The following is a 14,282-nucleotide window of genomic DNA, read 5'->3' on the forward strand; positions in this document are numbered from 1 at the left end:
TATGAATAGATAGCCCACATTCATTGCCCAGCCCTAACTGCCCATGAGGTAAGTGGTTTGCAAGACTTTTTTTAGAGAATAGACTATGATATCTGATGGTGTGCTTACTGATTTTCTACAACCTTAAAATTGCATTACTGTTACTTCAAGCTTAGATGGAATATTTTCAAAGCATTCAATGAATTCAATGAATAATCAATGAAATAGGACTAATTGGATAGCTCTTAAAGTGGTGGTGGTTATCGCTGTATATTTCCCTTAATCTAAAAACATACAAGCAGTGGTGCAATGGTAAATGTTGAATTATCTTATGGTAAACCCAATGTGAATTCAGAGATAAATTAGTTGCGTTATATTAATCAGATAGTTTATTGCAGCAGTAGTAAGCTAAGAGAATGTAAGACGTAAGTTAAGAGTTGTTCAGTTCTGTGATATTTTACTGGTCTGCATTTAGCTAATCATGTTGCAACCACTTTTGTGTGAGTCAGTTTAAATTGCAAAACCACATCCTAGTATTCGATGCAACACGAGATACAATTTTTCGCAAGAATAACGTCATTAAATCCAGTTTTTAACGTTGAAAATGCTGATGTTACAAATTCTCTCCAGGATCTTGAGGTTAATATGCATCAATATCATCATTTTTATGCAAGGCTTCAATGATAAGATCTTTCCTTGGAAAAGTAATGGAGAAGCTAATTCTTGCTCTTATCTCCATGTCTAATATATTCTGTCTACTTTTTTTCGGGCTGGTGTAAAAACTGCAGTTTCCTCTGACTTGTGACATATAACTGACTTCTTGTACAAGTTGGTTCTACAACTAAACCACTAAAATGAAGGTTGCAGATCTAGGCTAGAGAAAGGCTTCCTGTGTGAGAGAAGTTTCTGTGTAGATAAAGATTACTGGTCCACCATTAATGGAAATTCAGTGCCTGAATATCAACCAGATATTTTTAAAGATACTAAATTTAACTGATAAGCTGAGTTGCAGAGTGCAAGTCGCCATTGCCGTAGACCCTGCTGACTTTAGAAATGTGGTTCCTGAGTTGAGAAGTTTGCTAGCTCATAACAGTTTTTTTCTTGTTCATTGGTGACTGAACCTGCCATTAAATAAACTTGCATTCTGTTATTTGCATCCAAATATTGCAGGCTGAAGATCAAAATTATTGCTGAAACAAAACGAAAACAGATTATGTAAGGGTCCCAATTCCATTGTATCATTTATCCCAGTCTCAGTGCAGCATACTTTGGTTAGTAATTAAATTATAGTAGTCTGTGACCTGACTCCTTTCTAGTAATAATGTATAGAGTTTTCTTGAGATAAGATCCTGAGATTTTTAATAATATTAACGGTCCCTTTCTATGCAGAAAGACCCAATCAAAGCCGTAACAATTGCCATCTCAGCTCGAGCTCTTTTTGATATGGAAGAAGAGCATGAATTATTCTTCACAGAAGGCCAAGAAGAATACATTAATTACCAGATCAGTAATGAAGACATACCTCTAAAGGAAGGTATTGTTTTGCCATTCATCAGGGTAAGTTCTCACACACACTTTGATTTACCTGCCATGATCTCCTCCCTCTACCAACCTTCTAATCTTTGATTCAGATGCCATATTGGCAAGATTTTTTTAAAAACAGATTTACTTAATGTCCTTGCATGATTTCTTCCATTTCTAATTCAATTTAGTAAAGACTTCGACAGCTAGTATGAAATCGGGAGGTCTTGCTGATAGTGAAGAAGGTCATTATAAAATATAAGGGGACCTTGATGAGTTGGGGAAGTGGGCTGAGGAGTGGCAAATGGATTTCAGAATGGTAAGGGTAAGACGATGCATTTTAGAAGGTCAAGCCAGAGTTGGACTTGTACTACGAATGGTAAGACACTAGGGAATGTAATGGAACAGCGGGAGCTAGGAATACAAGCACATAGTTCATTGAAAGTGGTGTCACAAGTAAATGGATGGTAAAATGGTATTTTGCACGTCAGTCAGTCAGAGCATTTCACATAGAAATTGGAACCTTATGTTGAAGTTGCAGAAATTGTTGGTAAAGCAACACTTGGCGTACTGTATACAGCTTCTGTCACCCTGTCTAGGAAAGATGTGATTACACTTGAGAGACTTACAAAGCCCCTTGCCTGTTGACAGAGGGATTACTCTCCAAGTCTGAACAAATCTTATGCAGGGAAGTACCAGCCTTTAAAACACTGGGGTTACTGAGACTCAAGGTCTTTAAGGCCATTCCCATTCTATGGGTCAAGTTTAGCTGGAATGCTCTGCTCCTTCCCAGCTTCCCCCAAAACAGAATGACCCCCAAAACACAATGCTAAATCCAGAGTCTTGTTTCTCCTCAGGTCAGATTGTCATTTGGCTTACCACACTGTACCGGTGAGAGGTTAATTTTAGGGACTGTCTTGAGTGCAGTGGTCATTATCGGGCAGGGACATTATCTCTTCATGGAGATGGCTCACCCCATCAGGACTTCTCTCTGCCCTGCTTGCAATATACCATTTCCATTTAACAGTTGGGCATGGGCCTTCTTGTGAGTCGCATTATCAGACCTCAGCCACTGCATGATGGGGAGATGCTGTCACATCTGAGCACACAGTGACTGGTTCAGAGGCTGTCTGGTATTCAGTGGCTAGGAGGGCCCAATAGCAGGCCAACAGGTGTCCCTCAGGGATGGAGGGGGCGGGCGGAGTGGTATATCAGGTCGCTGCTTCAGGGAAAGTCTTTGTCAAAAACACCAAGAAGAAGCGACCTTTCCCCCCCCCCCCCCCACCTTAACACCTGCCACAGACTCCACTCAGCCACTCTAGGGGTAGCTGAAACCTGCAGCTCAAAGAGTATCCCACTCTGTCTAGGGATTAATGGGAGAGCCTGTTCCACTGCCTTCGAAGGCCTGGTCTAGGAGGCATTATATCATGGTCAAAAGAGGATGTGCTGCTGGCAAGACCCAAGTCAAGGAGCTCTACAAAGCTCTGCATTTCCTCCTTGGAGTTGAGGACTGCAGCATTCAAGATCCTGCAGCTTGCCTCATCAGGTATCTCTACTGCCCAGAATTCCACTGTATGCCCAGGAATAGAACAATCAGAATAGAGCCCTGCGACTTATCAGAGTTGATAGACCAACTCCACTCCCTCAGGGTTGGGGGATAACCACTTCATCCCATGCTTGCTTCGAGGGCCTCTGTAACAGCATGTCATCTACATAGTGGTATATCTCCTGTAAATCTTAGCCTACCATGCCATGGCACAACATGGGACTGTGTACATACCCCTGGAAGAGATGGCAAAAGGTGTACTGCTGACCCTCCCATGTGAAGGCGAACTGGTCCTATGCCTCTGGATTCAGGGGAATGGAATCAAAAGCATTGACCACGTCCACTACCACACACAAGTGCTCCCCCCCCCCCACCCCTATGTCCTCAGTGATGGTCAGCATGTCCGGGAAGGCTGTTGTGAGGGGCTTGTTCAACAGTCTAACGTCATGCACCATGTCCCAGTACTCCTCCGTACCAGCCAGAATGGACTGTTTTAAGGGAAGGTGGCAGGCCAAGTGACTGCCTCCTACAACAGAGAATCTGTAGTCTCCCCAATTTCTCTAGCCTCACTGGATCTGGTACTGTTTTGTATTGAGCACCATTGAGGAGAGTCGAATCACCAAAGTCTCCGACTTGGCCAATTCATCTGGTACCTGCGCCTGGGCCACGCCAAGTGTAAAATTATGTTTATTTGTTTGAAGGGATCTACCCCTCAGCACTTTCATACCCAGAATCCACTTGGGAGATGCTGCCAACAAGACAATCGTGGGTCCTGGCTGTACTGGTTCGATGGCCGCCTGCAGGGTAACCCTCCCGGGCAGGAAGAAGGGAGCCCTCTATTGTAGCTTGGGGACCATGATAATGGTCAGGGTTCTCTGCAATGGTGGTGTGCTCCGAACCGGTGTCCACCAGTACCATCATGGCTGCACATCCCCTTTCCCCCTATGCACCACAATGGGTACACGAGGCCTCAGTCCCCCAGCTGGGAAAGGGCCGCTGAGCATATCTGCTAGAAAGAAGCCCTGGCCCTATTCCTACGTTAGTGGGGTGGGAGGGTGCCACCCTCTGCTCGACCCCTGCTGCTGCTGGAGGTCTACCAGTGCCCTCGAGCAAGGGATGTAGGGAATCCTGATCTCGAGACGAGGATCCGGCGAGGGATCAAATGAACCCTTATCCGGGGAGGGCTTAGAAGATGAGCCCCCCCCCACCCTTAACAGTTCTCTCACCTGACTTTCCCTCACAGAGTTCCCTCCACATTGCAAAGAGGATGTGAGTGGGAACCCCTTCGACCTGCTCCTTGGGTAACTTTGCCCTAGTCAACACTAAAAGCATCTCCTTATGGGTAATGCGGGATACCCCACTCCCCATCTGCTTATCAAGCTTCTGCACCTGGTTACACGTACTTTCTGCCATTTACTCCAACCCCTCCAGTCATTGAATGGCTGTATTTATGGTATCCCAGCTGACCGGTCCCACTAAAGGCCTTTCAAAGGCCTCCCAAAGGCCTCACTTTCAAGTGGGGAGCTGCTGTTGTAACTGAATGCCCTACCACAGCAGAGGTTAGTTCAGAATCCTCTGGCAGTTTATCACTATTGCTATATAAGCTTGCAATTAGGACTCACTAGAGAAGGGCTCTTCCTCTATAATGCTCCATTCTGCCCAGGGCTTTAAATCCTATTCAAGGACTGAAGGGTACCTGATCTTGACTGACATTGCCACCCAATCCCATAAGGATTTATTACCTTCATGGGGAGCAAGCGTGTTAGGACAACAGTCCCCCCAGGGATCCCATTCCTATATTAGATAGGCTCACTCTGGTAACACCCTCATCTCATATCGTCGACAAGCACGTGGCCAGAGGCTCCTTTGCCTGTACTTATTCCCCAATCACGCTGGTTCCTTGGCAGGGAACTTCCTCATCTCTGTCATCTCGGAGGGCCCATTGTACTATTCCCTCCACGCTCCTTGTCCTCTTCCTGTCCTGTGAGGATCAGTGGGCCATGAGCTGAAGCTCCCAGTCATGGTGTGGGACCGTGTGGTCACCGGTCTGGCCTGTACTGTCTCTGGTACAAAGGGGGGAGGGCAATCATTTTCAGAAAGAATCATAAGACTCTCTTCTCCATCCAGTCAGAGATGCACATCCCTCATCCAGATGTTGGGTTCATCTCCCCTCTGTATTGAGGCTCAGACCTTAATGGGATCTGGTTGCCACTTAGCCCATTAGCTCTAATTGCTGCAGCTTTACTAGCCCTCAGGTTATCTTCATATCCCTGCCCTATAGATCTTTGACCTGAGTCTCTGCTGACCAGGCAGCTTCCCCGTGATGGTGCCTCCACCTTGTTCTTTACTCTCACTATCTCCTGCTCTCCCTGTACAATCGTCTCATGCTGGTGCTTTATAATGGCTGTCAGCAGCAACAAGCACTCAGAGTTCCCTGACAAGAAGGGAGCCAATCTCGTTTAACACGGACACAATCTTCTCCCCGTGGGAATCAAACTTGTCTGATCAACCCATCGGTGTACTGTGGCCTGCCAGTGGATTGGCAAGAATGCCAAACCCAGCACTGTTATTGGTCCACGCCAGGACCTGGTATTCCTCATGAGGGGTCCTCTCACTTGCTCTTACCCTGAACGTTTTAAACTCCTGTTACACTCACTGAATCCTGCCAACTGTGCCAAATGATTTGCAGAAGCAAATTCATAAGTTCGGTAAGTGGGGTGGAAAACACTGGTTGTGACTAAGCACATTAACTTTTTATTTACAGATAAACAGTGAATTGAATTGACTTTATTACTTACATCCTTCATATACATGAGGAGTAAAAATCTCTATGTTACATCTCCATCTAAATGTGCAATGTGGAATTTATAGTAATTTATAATAATTAGTATGTACAACAATATAACATAGAAACACAGTTGTGTCAGCATGAATTAATCATTCTGATGGCCTGGTGGAAGAAGCTGTCCCGGAGCCTGTTGGTCCTGGCTTTTAAGCTGCAGTACAGCTTCTCGGATGGTAGCAGCTGGACCAGTTTGTGGTTGGGGTGTCTTGGGTCCCCAGTGATCCTTCGGGCCTTTTTTACAAATGTGACTTTGTAAATGTCCTAAATTGTGGGAAGTTCACATCTACAGATGTGCTGGACTGTCTGCACCACTCTCTGCAGACTCCTGTGATTGAAGGAAGTACAGTTCCCATACCAGGCAGTGATGCAGCCAGTCAGGATGCTCTCAATTGTGCCCCTGTAGAAAATACTTGGGATTTGAGGACATACCAAACTTCTTCAATCGTGTGAGGTGAAAGAGGAGCTGTTGTGCCTTTTTCACCACACAGCCTGTATGTACAGAACACGTGAGATCCTGGGTGATGTTTATGCCAAGGAACTTAAAGCTGTTCACCCTCTCAACCCCAGATCCATTGATGTCAATAGGGGTTAGCCTATCTCCTTTTCCCCCTGTAGTCCACAACCAGCTCCTTTGTTTTTGCAACATTGAGGGAGAAGTTGTTTTCTTGACACCATTGTGTCAGGGTGATGTCTTCTCTGTGGGCTGCCTCATTATTATTTGAGAGTAGGCCAATCAGTGTAGTATTGTCAGCAAACACTCAACCAAGCATCTAAGTCAAACAAGTATTTACCTAAGCCCCCTAAGTTAGAAGTCTATGACACTAAACATTCACTAGCACTCCTAACTCAACAGGTGCTTATCTAAGTCCCAAGTTACACAAGTAAGCAGTTGATGATGTAGTGGCTTCAGCATCGGACTTCGAGGCGAGTTGTCCCAGATTTGAATCAGGCCGGCTTACAGCACGCTTTCCATCCATGCTGGGTTGAGCGTTGAGCTAGTAACTCAGCCTCGTTAAAAAGACAAAATGCTAAAGAAATGGTAAGGCTGCTGCCTGATATGCCACAGGCACAGAAAGGAACAACAACAAGTTATATAACTACAACATCAAACATTCAACAAACAGGAACCTATCTCAGTGTGCATGCAGACCCTCCTATCTGCAGCACACTTCTCCAATGATGCTTCAGCCCTGATTGAGACCCAATCCGAAGGGAGCCCCCAGAGAAAAGGAGACAGGAAGTCCCACATGCACTACTCTTATACGCCTGAGATGCCCAAAACCAGAAGCTGGTGCCGTGGCGCAAATGAGAGCCAACGGGTGAGAGGTGCCACATCCTTCAAATGGGCCAATCAGCCACTGGCACAGCAGAAGGGGCTTTTGACTAGCAAGCAAGTTAACCATTCAAGTTACAGGATCTGGAGATGAACTTCTTCCAAATAAAGGGTTGTGAGTAAATGGAGTGTGCTGCCAGAGGAAATGGTGAGGGAGGTGCAATAGCATCATTTAAGAAGCACTTGGATAGGTACATGGAGTGGATGGGCCTGGGCAGGGCACAGAAAGCTGGTTGTTGGACGACTGCTGTATTACTCAATGACTCTATAATCCAGCTAATATATCTCCTGCAATAGTTTCTTCTCCCCTGCCCATGCTGTTAACTGGAAAAGCCTGACATTAATGATTGACTACTTCATGTTTCTATGTGATATTTCACTCTTTTGCTTATGTTATTTGTAAACAGCTTCCACATTTAACAACTATGCTCTTTGCCCATCAGCCCAATTTCTTTCATTGCTGTACTCTACTCTTTCTCCTCCGTTTTAGTCTACTTGATTACTTTTTTTTTACCTTCAGAATTTTTGTTAAAATGCAATATTAAGTGTAAAGAGTCTGGATTTGCTGTAGCTGGAAGATATGGCCATTAATTTTGTTTATAGCTGTCACAGACTTTTGAATGGACTTCCGACTAGTTCCACTTACTAGAAGTCTTATTCAAAATAACATGCAGCAAATGAGGCGAAAGCAGAATTGAGAGTGTGGAGAATGGCTGAACCTTAATTAAAATGAACTTTAATTTTCTTTTTTTAAACACTGTCTCTGATAGTGATTAAAATTCAAAGGAACGTGATTGCAAAAATAAAAACAAATGATTGAAGCTATAGTTTACATAGTTAAGTCAGTACAGTATCAAAACCTAAATGGACAAGTCATGCACTTGTTTGTGCTGTCTGATGTCTGCTTAGTACATAGCTATTACAGTTTCACATCTCTTCTGTCTTTAAGTATTGATACCTTTGTATAGAAAAGCCTGTGAAGGAAAGAAGATATTTAAACCACAATCTTTTGATTTATCCACAGTACAAAAATATTAATATTGAGTGAAACAGCTTCAACAAAGTTGATACCACTTAATTCAGCTATTCTTAAAAGGGGAAAAGGTTTGCAAGTTTGTTGTATCCTTTCAAATGTTACTTATTTCCTGTCTGTTTTCTGCCTTGCCTCACCCTCCCTCTTCCCCCCACCCCCCAATCTAGCTTCACTGATGGTTATCAAACTTGTTTAATCATTGTCACACGGTTCCTCCGTTTTCAACCAACTTTGTGCACGTGTACTTTAGTGGTGTCATGTGCCAGTACTTGGGCTGTGCTTCACCCTACAACAACATGAAGGCATGGAATTCTTGTTGCCGAATTGAATGACTCTCAAAAGTCTTTTTCTGATGTCCAATATTTTACACAAATATTGTAATGGATAGTAAAGAAAACCTTTTTTTTAACATCTTGATGGTTTTATTTTCATTTGCTGCTCAAATCTGTGTCCCTAAGATGTTTTTTTAAGTATAAAATAATCCTAGCGGGTTGGAAGGCCAATTCCTTTGGTACATTGGACTCCAGCATCTCTTTGAGTGAGTGTCTGCAGATGATTTGATTTTAAGGTTCTTCCTTGCAATCCAGACACTGATTCTCTACCTTGAGCCTCAGTTTAGAAATCAGGAAGAGAGCTCCTTCGGCTGATTTAACATGTTTAAGTCAATTATATTGCCCAACTGTAAATCACGATCATCCTGCTCAGCACAAACAGGGAAGCAAATTAGCATTCTTTCTGTTCTCTATTCATTGGGAACTCCTCATTGAATAAGAGATTCTGTCGTCGCTGGCAATCCAGAGGAATACACGAAAAGCTGGAGGATCTCAGCGGTCAGGTAACATTTATGCGAGAGAGATGGAGAGGGTATGAACAGTCAACATTTCAGGCCGAGACCGTGCGTCAGGCCTGACCTGCTAAGATCCTCCAACATTTTGTGCATTACAATCCTGATGAAGGGTCTCGGCCCGAAATGTCATTTGAACTTTTGCACAATGGGACTTTTGGTTTTAATATTGGCAACATTTGACCCAATAGCTGCAAATAATCATATAACTGGATTGAACACATCAGTTGCAGGTAGACCCTTATGATCTCAGAAAAGGACTTATTTTTGCATACTTAACATGAACTAACATTATTTAAATACATTTCAGAAAGATAGTAAACAAGAGGGTTTTACATATGAAATGATGTTTCCAAACTTCAAAACTGCAGGATTTCTTTTGTACCTGTTTCATGCTGCCAGCAGTGGAAAGCTTGGAACAGATCATCTGTCCACGGGACACGGAAGTGAGGAAAAATATGAACTTTAAAACAAATCTCTTAAATTCAGTTCTGGAGAGAGCTGATATTAATGATATTTGTAAAGACCATAAGACCAAGGAGCAAAATTATGCCATTTGGTCCACTTCTATAAGGGCTGATTTATTATCCCTCTCAACTCCATTCTCTTGCTTTCTCCCTGTTTCCTTTGATACTCTGATTAATTAAAAACCTATCAACCACTGCCTTAAATATATCCAGTGACTTGGCCTGCACAACCATCTGTGGCAAGGAATTTCACAGATTTCACTAAAGAAATACTTTCTCATCTCTGTTCTAAATGAACATCCCTCAATTCTGAGGCTGTTCCCTCTGGTCCTAAGCTCCTCCGTGATATAAAACATCCTCTCCACATCCACACTATCTCAGCCTTTTAGTATATGATAGGCTTCAATGAAATTTCCCCTGCCCCTCCCATTCTTCAAAACCCCAGCAAGTACAGGACCAGAGCCAGCAAATTCGCCTTGTATGTTAACCCTTTTGTTCCTGGGATCATTCTTGTGAATGTCCTCTGGACTCTCTCTAATATCCTTTCTCAGACAAGGGGTCCAAAACTGCTCACTATTACCTCAGCATTACATCCTTGCCTTAGTATTCTAGTCCTCTCAAAATGAATGCTAACATTGCATTTGCCTTCCTCACCATTGACTCAACCTTTAGGGAATCCTGCCAGATGACTCCCAAGTCCCTCTGCACCTCTGATTTTTGAATTTTCTCCCATTTACAAAATAGTCCATGCTTTTATTCCTTCTGCCACAGTGTATGACTGTATGCTTCCCCTACATTATATTCCATCTGCTATGTCTTTGCCCATTCCCCAAATCTGGGGAATCAAGTCCTTCAGGAGTCATCCTACTTCCTCAACACTACCTGCCCTTCCTTTTTTCCAATATTTTTATTAGTTTCTACATAGAAGAATACAGAGTACAAGAAAGTGTATATAAAAAGGTCAATAATTTTTTTAAAAAAACTACCAATTACTTTATATCTGTTCATAATAACAATCTCTTTACCCCATATTCGTATAAGTTAAACAATAGTTATATTGAACTATACTAACTTACTACAAAATAACAAATCTAACCCCTACCAAGACCAAAGCTGTTCATTAAGGAGAAAAGAAGATGTATACCTTCTCATATAATAAAAATTAATAATAGCCAACATCTGAGTTTAAACAACAAATTGGTTTTAAAAATAATTCAGAAAAGGTCCCCACAATACTACCTGCCCTTCCACCTTTGTATTGTCTACAAACATTTCCACAAATCTATCAATTCCTTCATCGAAATTATTGACATACAAAGTGAAAAGAAGCAGTCCCAACACTGACCCCTGTGGCACACAACTAGTCACTGGCACCCAACCAGAAAGGTAGCTAATCCCAAACTGACTAGACTGCAATCAACTGCCTCTTTGGATTTTGAGTCTCATGCTCAGGATGTTTCTGCAGAGCACTGATTGTATTGTATCCTCTGGAGAACCTGCCATCACGAGCTGTTCAACTGGGAGCACTCCCTGTTTGTTCCAGTGCTTTGTCTTCAAAGTCCCTTGGTAATATTTAAAGAACATCAAGGAATTTTCTGAATCAGTACCACTTTAAAAAATAAATGACAATGCACCTTGTTGCTGATACAGAATATCTCCACAGTTTTCCACATAACAATAAGGATTACACTTTGAACTAATTAATTGAAGTAATTATAGATGATTTGCTACACTAAGCCATCTAAAGATATTTTTGACCTTAAGTAAATACCTAGTTAATTTTTGACAATAATACAAAATTATAAATGAATAGTCATATCTGCCTGACTGCGGCTTAATTCCCATCATTATCTCTTTCAGGCTGTTAACATGGTAAATAAAAGGTTGCTGGAGTTGAATCCTGAGGAAAAACAACTGTTTGAAATTCTCCTGCTGTCAACTCACAGTGCTGAAGGTGGGGTGCGGATCATTAACAGTGTAAACTATTACGGTGAGTTAGTACAACATAACTGGAGTGTTAATGATGGTTTATATAGCTGCTTATATATGACAGCTCAAATCCCATAGTCTTTATCCTACTCTGCAAATTTGCATGTTGCAATGTGCAGAATTAAACCTTTATGAGAAGTATTCATCCAGAGATTTTTCACTGTCATCACATTCAATTTTAAGTATGTAAAGTTACTAATTATTTAATTTTGAAAAAGTTACAGCAGTCAGCTTACCATGCAGTTGGTCATCACCCTTCCCTTTAGTGGTTCTATAGTTCGTAAGATCAAATAAAACTTCCATGTGTGCTTTGTCCCCCTTTCTCTTCAAAGATAAAGATCCTGCATGTGTGTACTCTGACACCATTCTTCAAGGATGGACTGCATGCATTAGCATGCAATTTCAATTCCAGGTATCATATCTGAGTTTTAACCTGTTCATGCACTTCATAGTTGCATGAAACTAGGCTGAAACTATTTCACTTTCTAGCTAAAACTGCTGTCTAGATGTTCAGCTATGACACTGAACAACTAAATTTTTATTAAGATCGTCATGCAAAATACCTCGCACTTCTTTGTATTCAGAACAATTTGTGCATTGAGAACCAACTTGGGAAAATAGATTCATCAAGAGAGGTTGACAATAATGTTGTAAAAAGGTTCCCTTGTGGCGACCCACTTCCCAGCGCACTTGAACCGGCTCACCAAGCGGCGCGCGCCGGCATTGAAGCCGGTCCCAAAAAGGGCGCCAAGCCTGCTTCACCAGCAAGGGGAAAAGCCCGCACGCAGGACGGGACTGTGAATACACGCCCTCTACAGCATTCCCGCCCGGGGAGGGCAGGATCAGGAAAGCTTTAAAGCGAGGCCGCCAAGTTTGAATAAACCTTTTTTTGCAACTGCAGCTCACCGACTCCATGTCGTTATTTCAGCGCTGCGTGTAGTACGCCGCTACAATTGGTGACCCCGACGGCCCAAACGATATTTGTGCCGAAGATGAACGATGCCGCATCTGTTCATGCAGTTTCGTTAAAACTGCCAAGCTTCTGGACGCTGCGACCTCACCTATGGTTCCAGCAGGCAGAAGCCTAATTCCACATCCGGCAGATAATCTCGGAGGACACACGTTACTACTACGTGGTGAGCTCCCTCGACAAGGAGACAGCCGCCCAGGTTGAGGAGTTCATACAGTCGCCCCCGGAGGACGGCAAATACACAGAATTCAAAGCCCTGCTCATAAGGACTTTCGGACTCTCACGGCGTGAGCGAGCTGCCCGCTTTACTGCACCTGGATGGTTTGGGGGACAGGCCACCGTTGGCTTTGATGAACGAGATGCTGTCCCTGGCCGGAGGTCACAAGCCCTGCCTCATGTTTGAGCAGGGATTCCTGGAGCAGCTGCCCGAGGACATACGCCCGCTGCTGTCTGACACGGATTTCAGCGACCCCCAGAAGGTGACGGCCTGGGCGGACGTGCTGTGGAAAGCCAAGAAGGAGAGTGGGGCATCCGTTGCACAGATCACCAGGCCACACTCCCAGCAGCAAACCCGACCAGGCCCAGCCGTAGAGCCCGCTAACCCCAGAGGCAGGGATGAGGAGGCCAACGAACAATGGTGCTTCTACCACCAGCGGTGGGGCGCAGAAGCCTGCCACTGTAGCCCGCCCTGCAAGTTCCGGGGAAACGCCAGGGCCAGCCGCCGCTGATGGCTATGGCGGCTGGCCATTGGGATAGCCTCCTGTATGTCTGGGACAAGTGGTCGGGACGCCGCTTTTTGGTCGACACCAGAGCCGAGATCAGCATCTTACCTCCGACGAGTTACGACACCCGCAACAGAAAACCGGATCCCACCCTGCGGGCCGTGAACGGCAGCACAGTACGGACCTACGGCACCCATACGATGCGGCTACAGTTCGGCTCCAGCCGGTTCACGTGGGACTTCACACTGGCCGCCGTAGCCCAACTGCTCCTGGAAGCGGATTTTTTGCGAGCTCACAGCCTACTGGTCGACCTGCCAAGGCAGAGACTGGTCCACGCCGAGACTTTTCAAACATTCTCCCTGGGTGCAGCCCAGTTGTCGGCCCCTCACCTCGACTTCATCACGCTGTCCGACAACGACTTCACCAGAGTCCTGGCGGATTTCCCATCGGTTCTGGTGCCACAGTTCACGGCAGCCATGCCCAGACACGGCGTACAGCACCACATCCCAACACGGACCACCCCTCCACGCCCGTGCTCGAAGGCTTCCCCCGGACAATCTCTGGCTGGCGAAGGAGGAGTTCAAGAGGATGGAGGAATTGGGGATCATACGGCGGTCCGACAGCCCGTGGGCCTCTCCCCTGCACATGGTGCCCAAAGCGACAGGGGGCTGGAGACCATGCGGCGACTACCGCAGGCTGAACGAGGCTACAACACCGGACCACTACCCTGTGCCGCACATTCAGGACTTTGCAGCAAACCTGCACGGCGCACGGATCTTCTCCAAGGTAGACCTCGTCCGGGGATACCATCAAATCCCGATGCATCCGGACGACGTCCCCAAAACGGCACTCATCACCCCTTTCGGCCTTTTTGAGTTCCTCCGCATGCCGTTCAGCCTAAAGAATGCCGCACAGACGTTTCAGCGGTTAATGGACGCGGTGGGACGCGACCTGGACTTCGCTTTAATCTATTTGGACGACATCCTCATAGCCAGCAGCAGTCGTCAGGAGCATCTGTCCCACCTCCGTCAAC

At 44.8% G+C, this 14,282-nt stretch overlaps 1 protein-coding gene across 3 annotated transcripts in view; it reads left to right on the forward strand.

Moving 5' to 3' along the window:
* LOC140729559 (cytosolic 5'-nucleotidase 1A) overlaps positions 1-14,282 on the forward strand; it is a 71,706-nt gene that overhangs the window by 26,619 nt on the left and 30,805 nt on the right. For all 3 annotated transcript variants that reach the window (XM_073049464.1, XM_073049466.1, XM_073049465.1), the window contains exons 3-4: positions 1,369-1,536; positions 11,429-11,558. In XM_073049464.1, the coding sequence (XP_072905565.1) occupies positions 1,369-1,536; positions 11,429-11,558 (298 nt within the window). The remainder of the gene's footprint in view (positions 1-1,368; positions 1,537-11,428; positions 11,559-14,282) is intronic.

The sequence above is a fragment of the Hemitrygon akajei genome, chromosome 6 (genome assembly GCF_048418815.1).
Source record: "Hemitrygon akajei chromosome 6, sHemAka1.3, whole genome shotgun sequence".
Lineage (NCBI taxonomy): Eukaryota > Metazoa > Chordata > Chondrichthyes > Myliobatiformes > Dasyatidae > Hemitrygon > Hemitrygon akajei.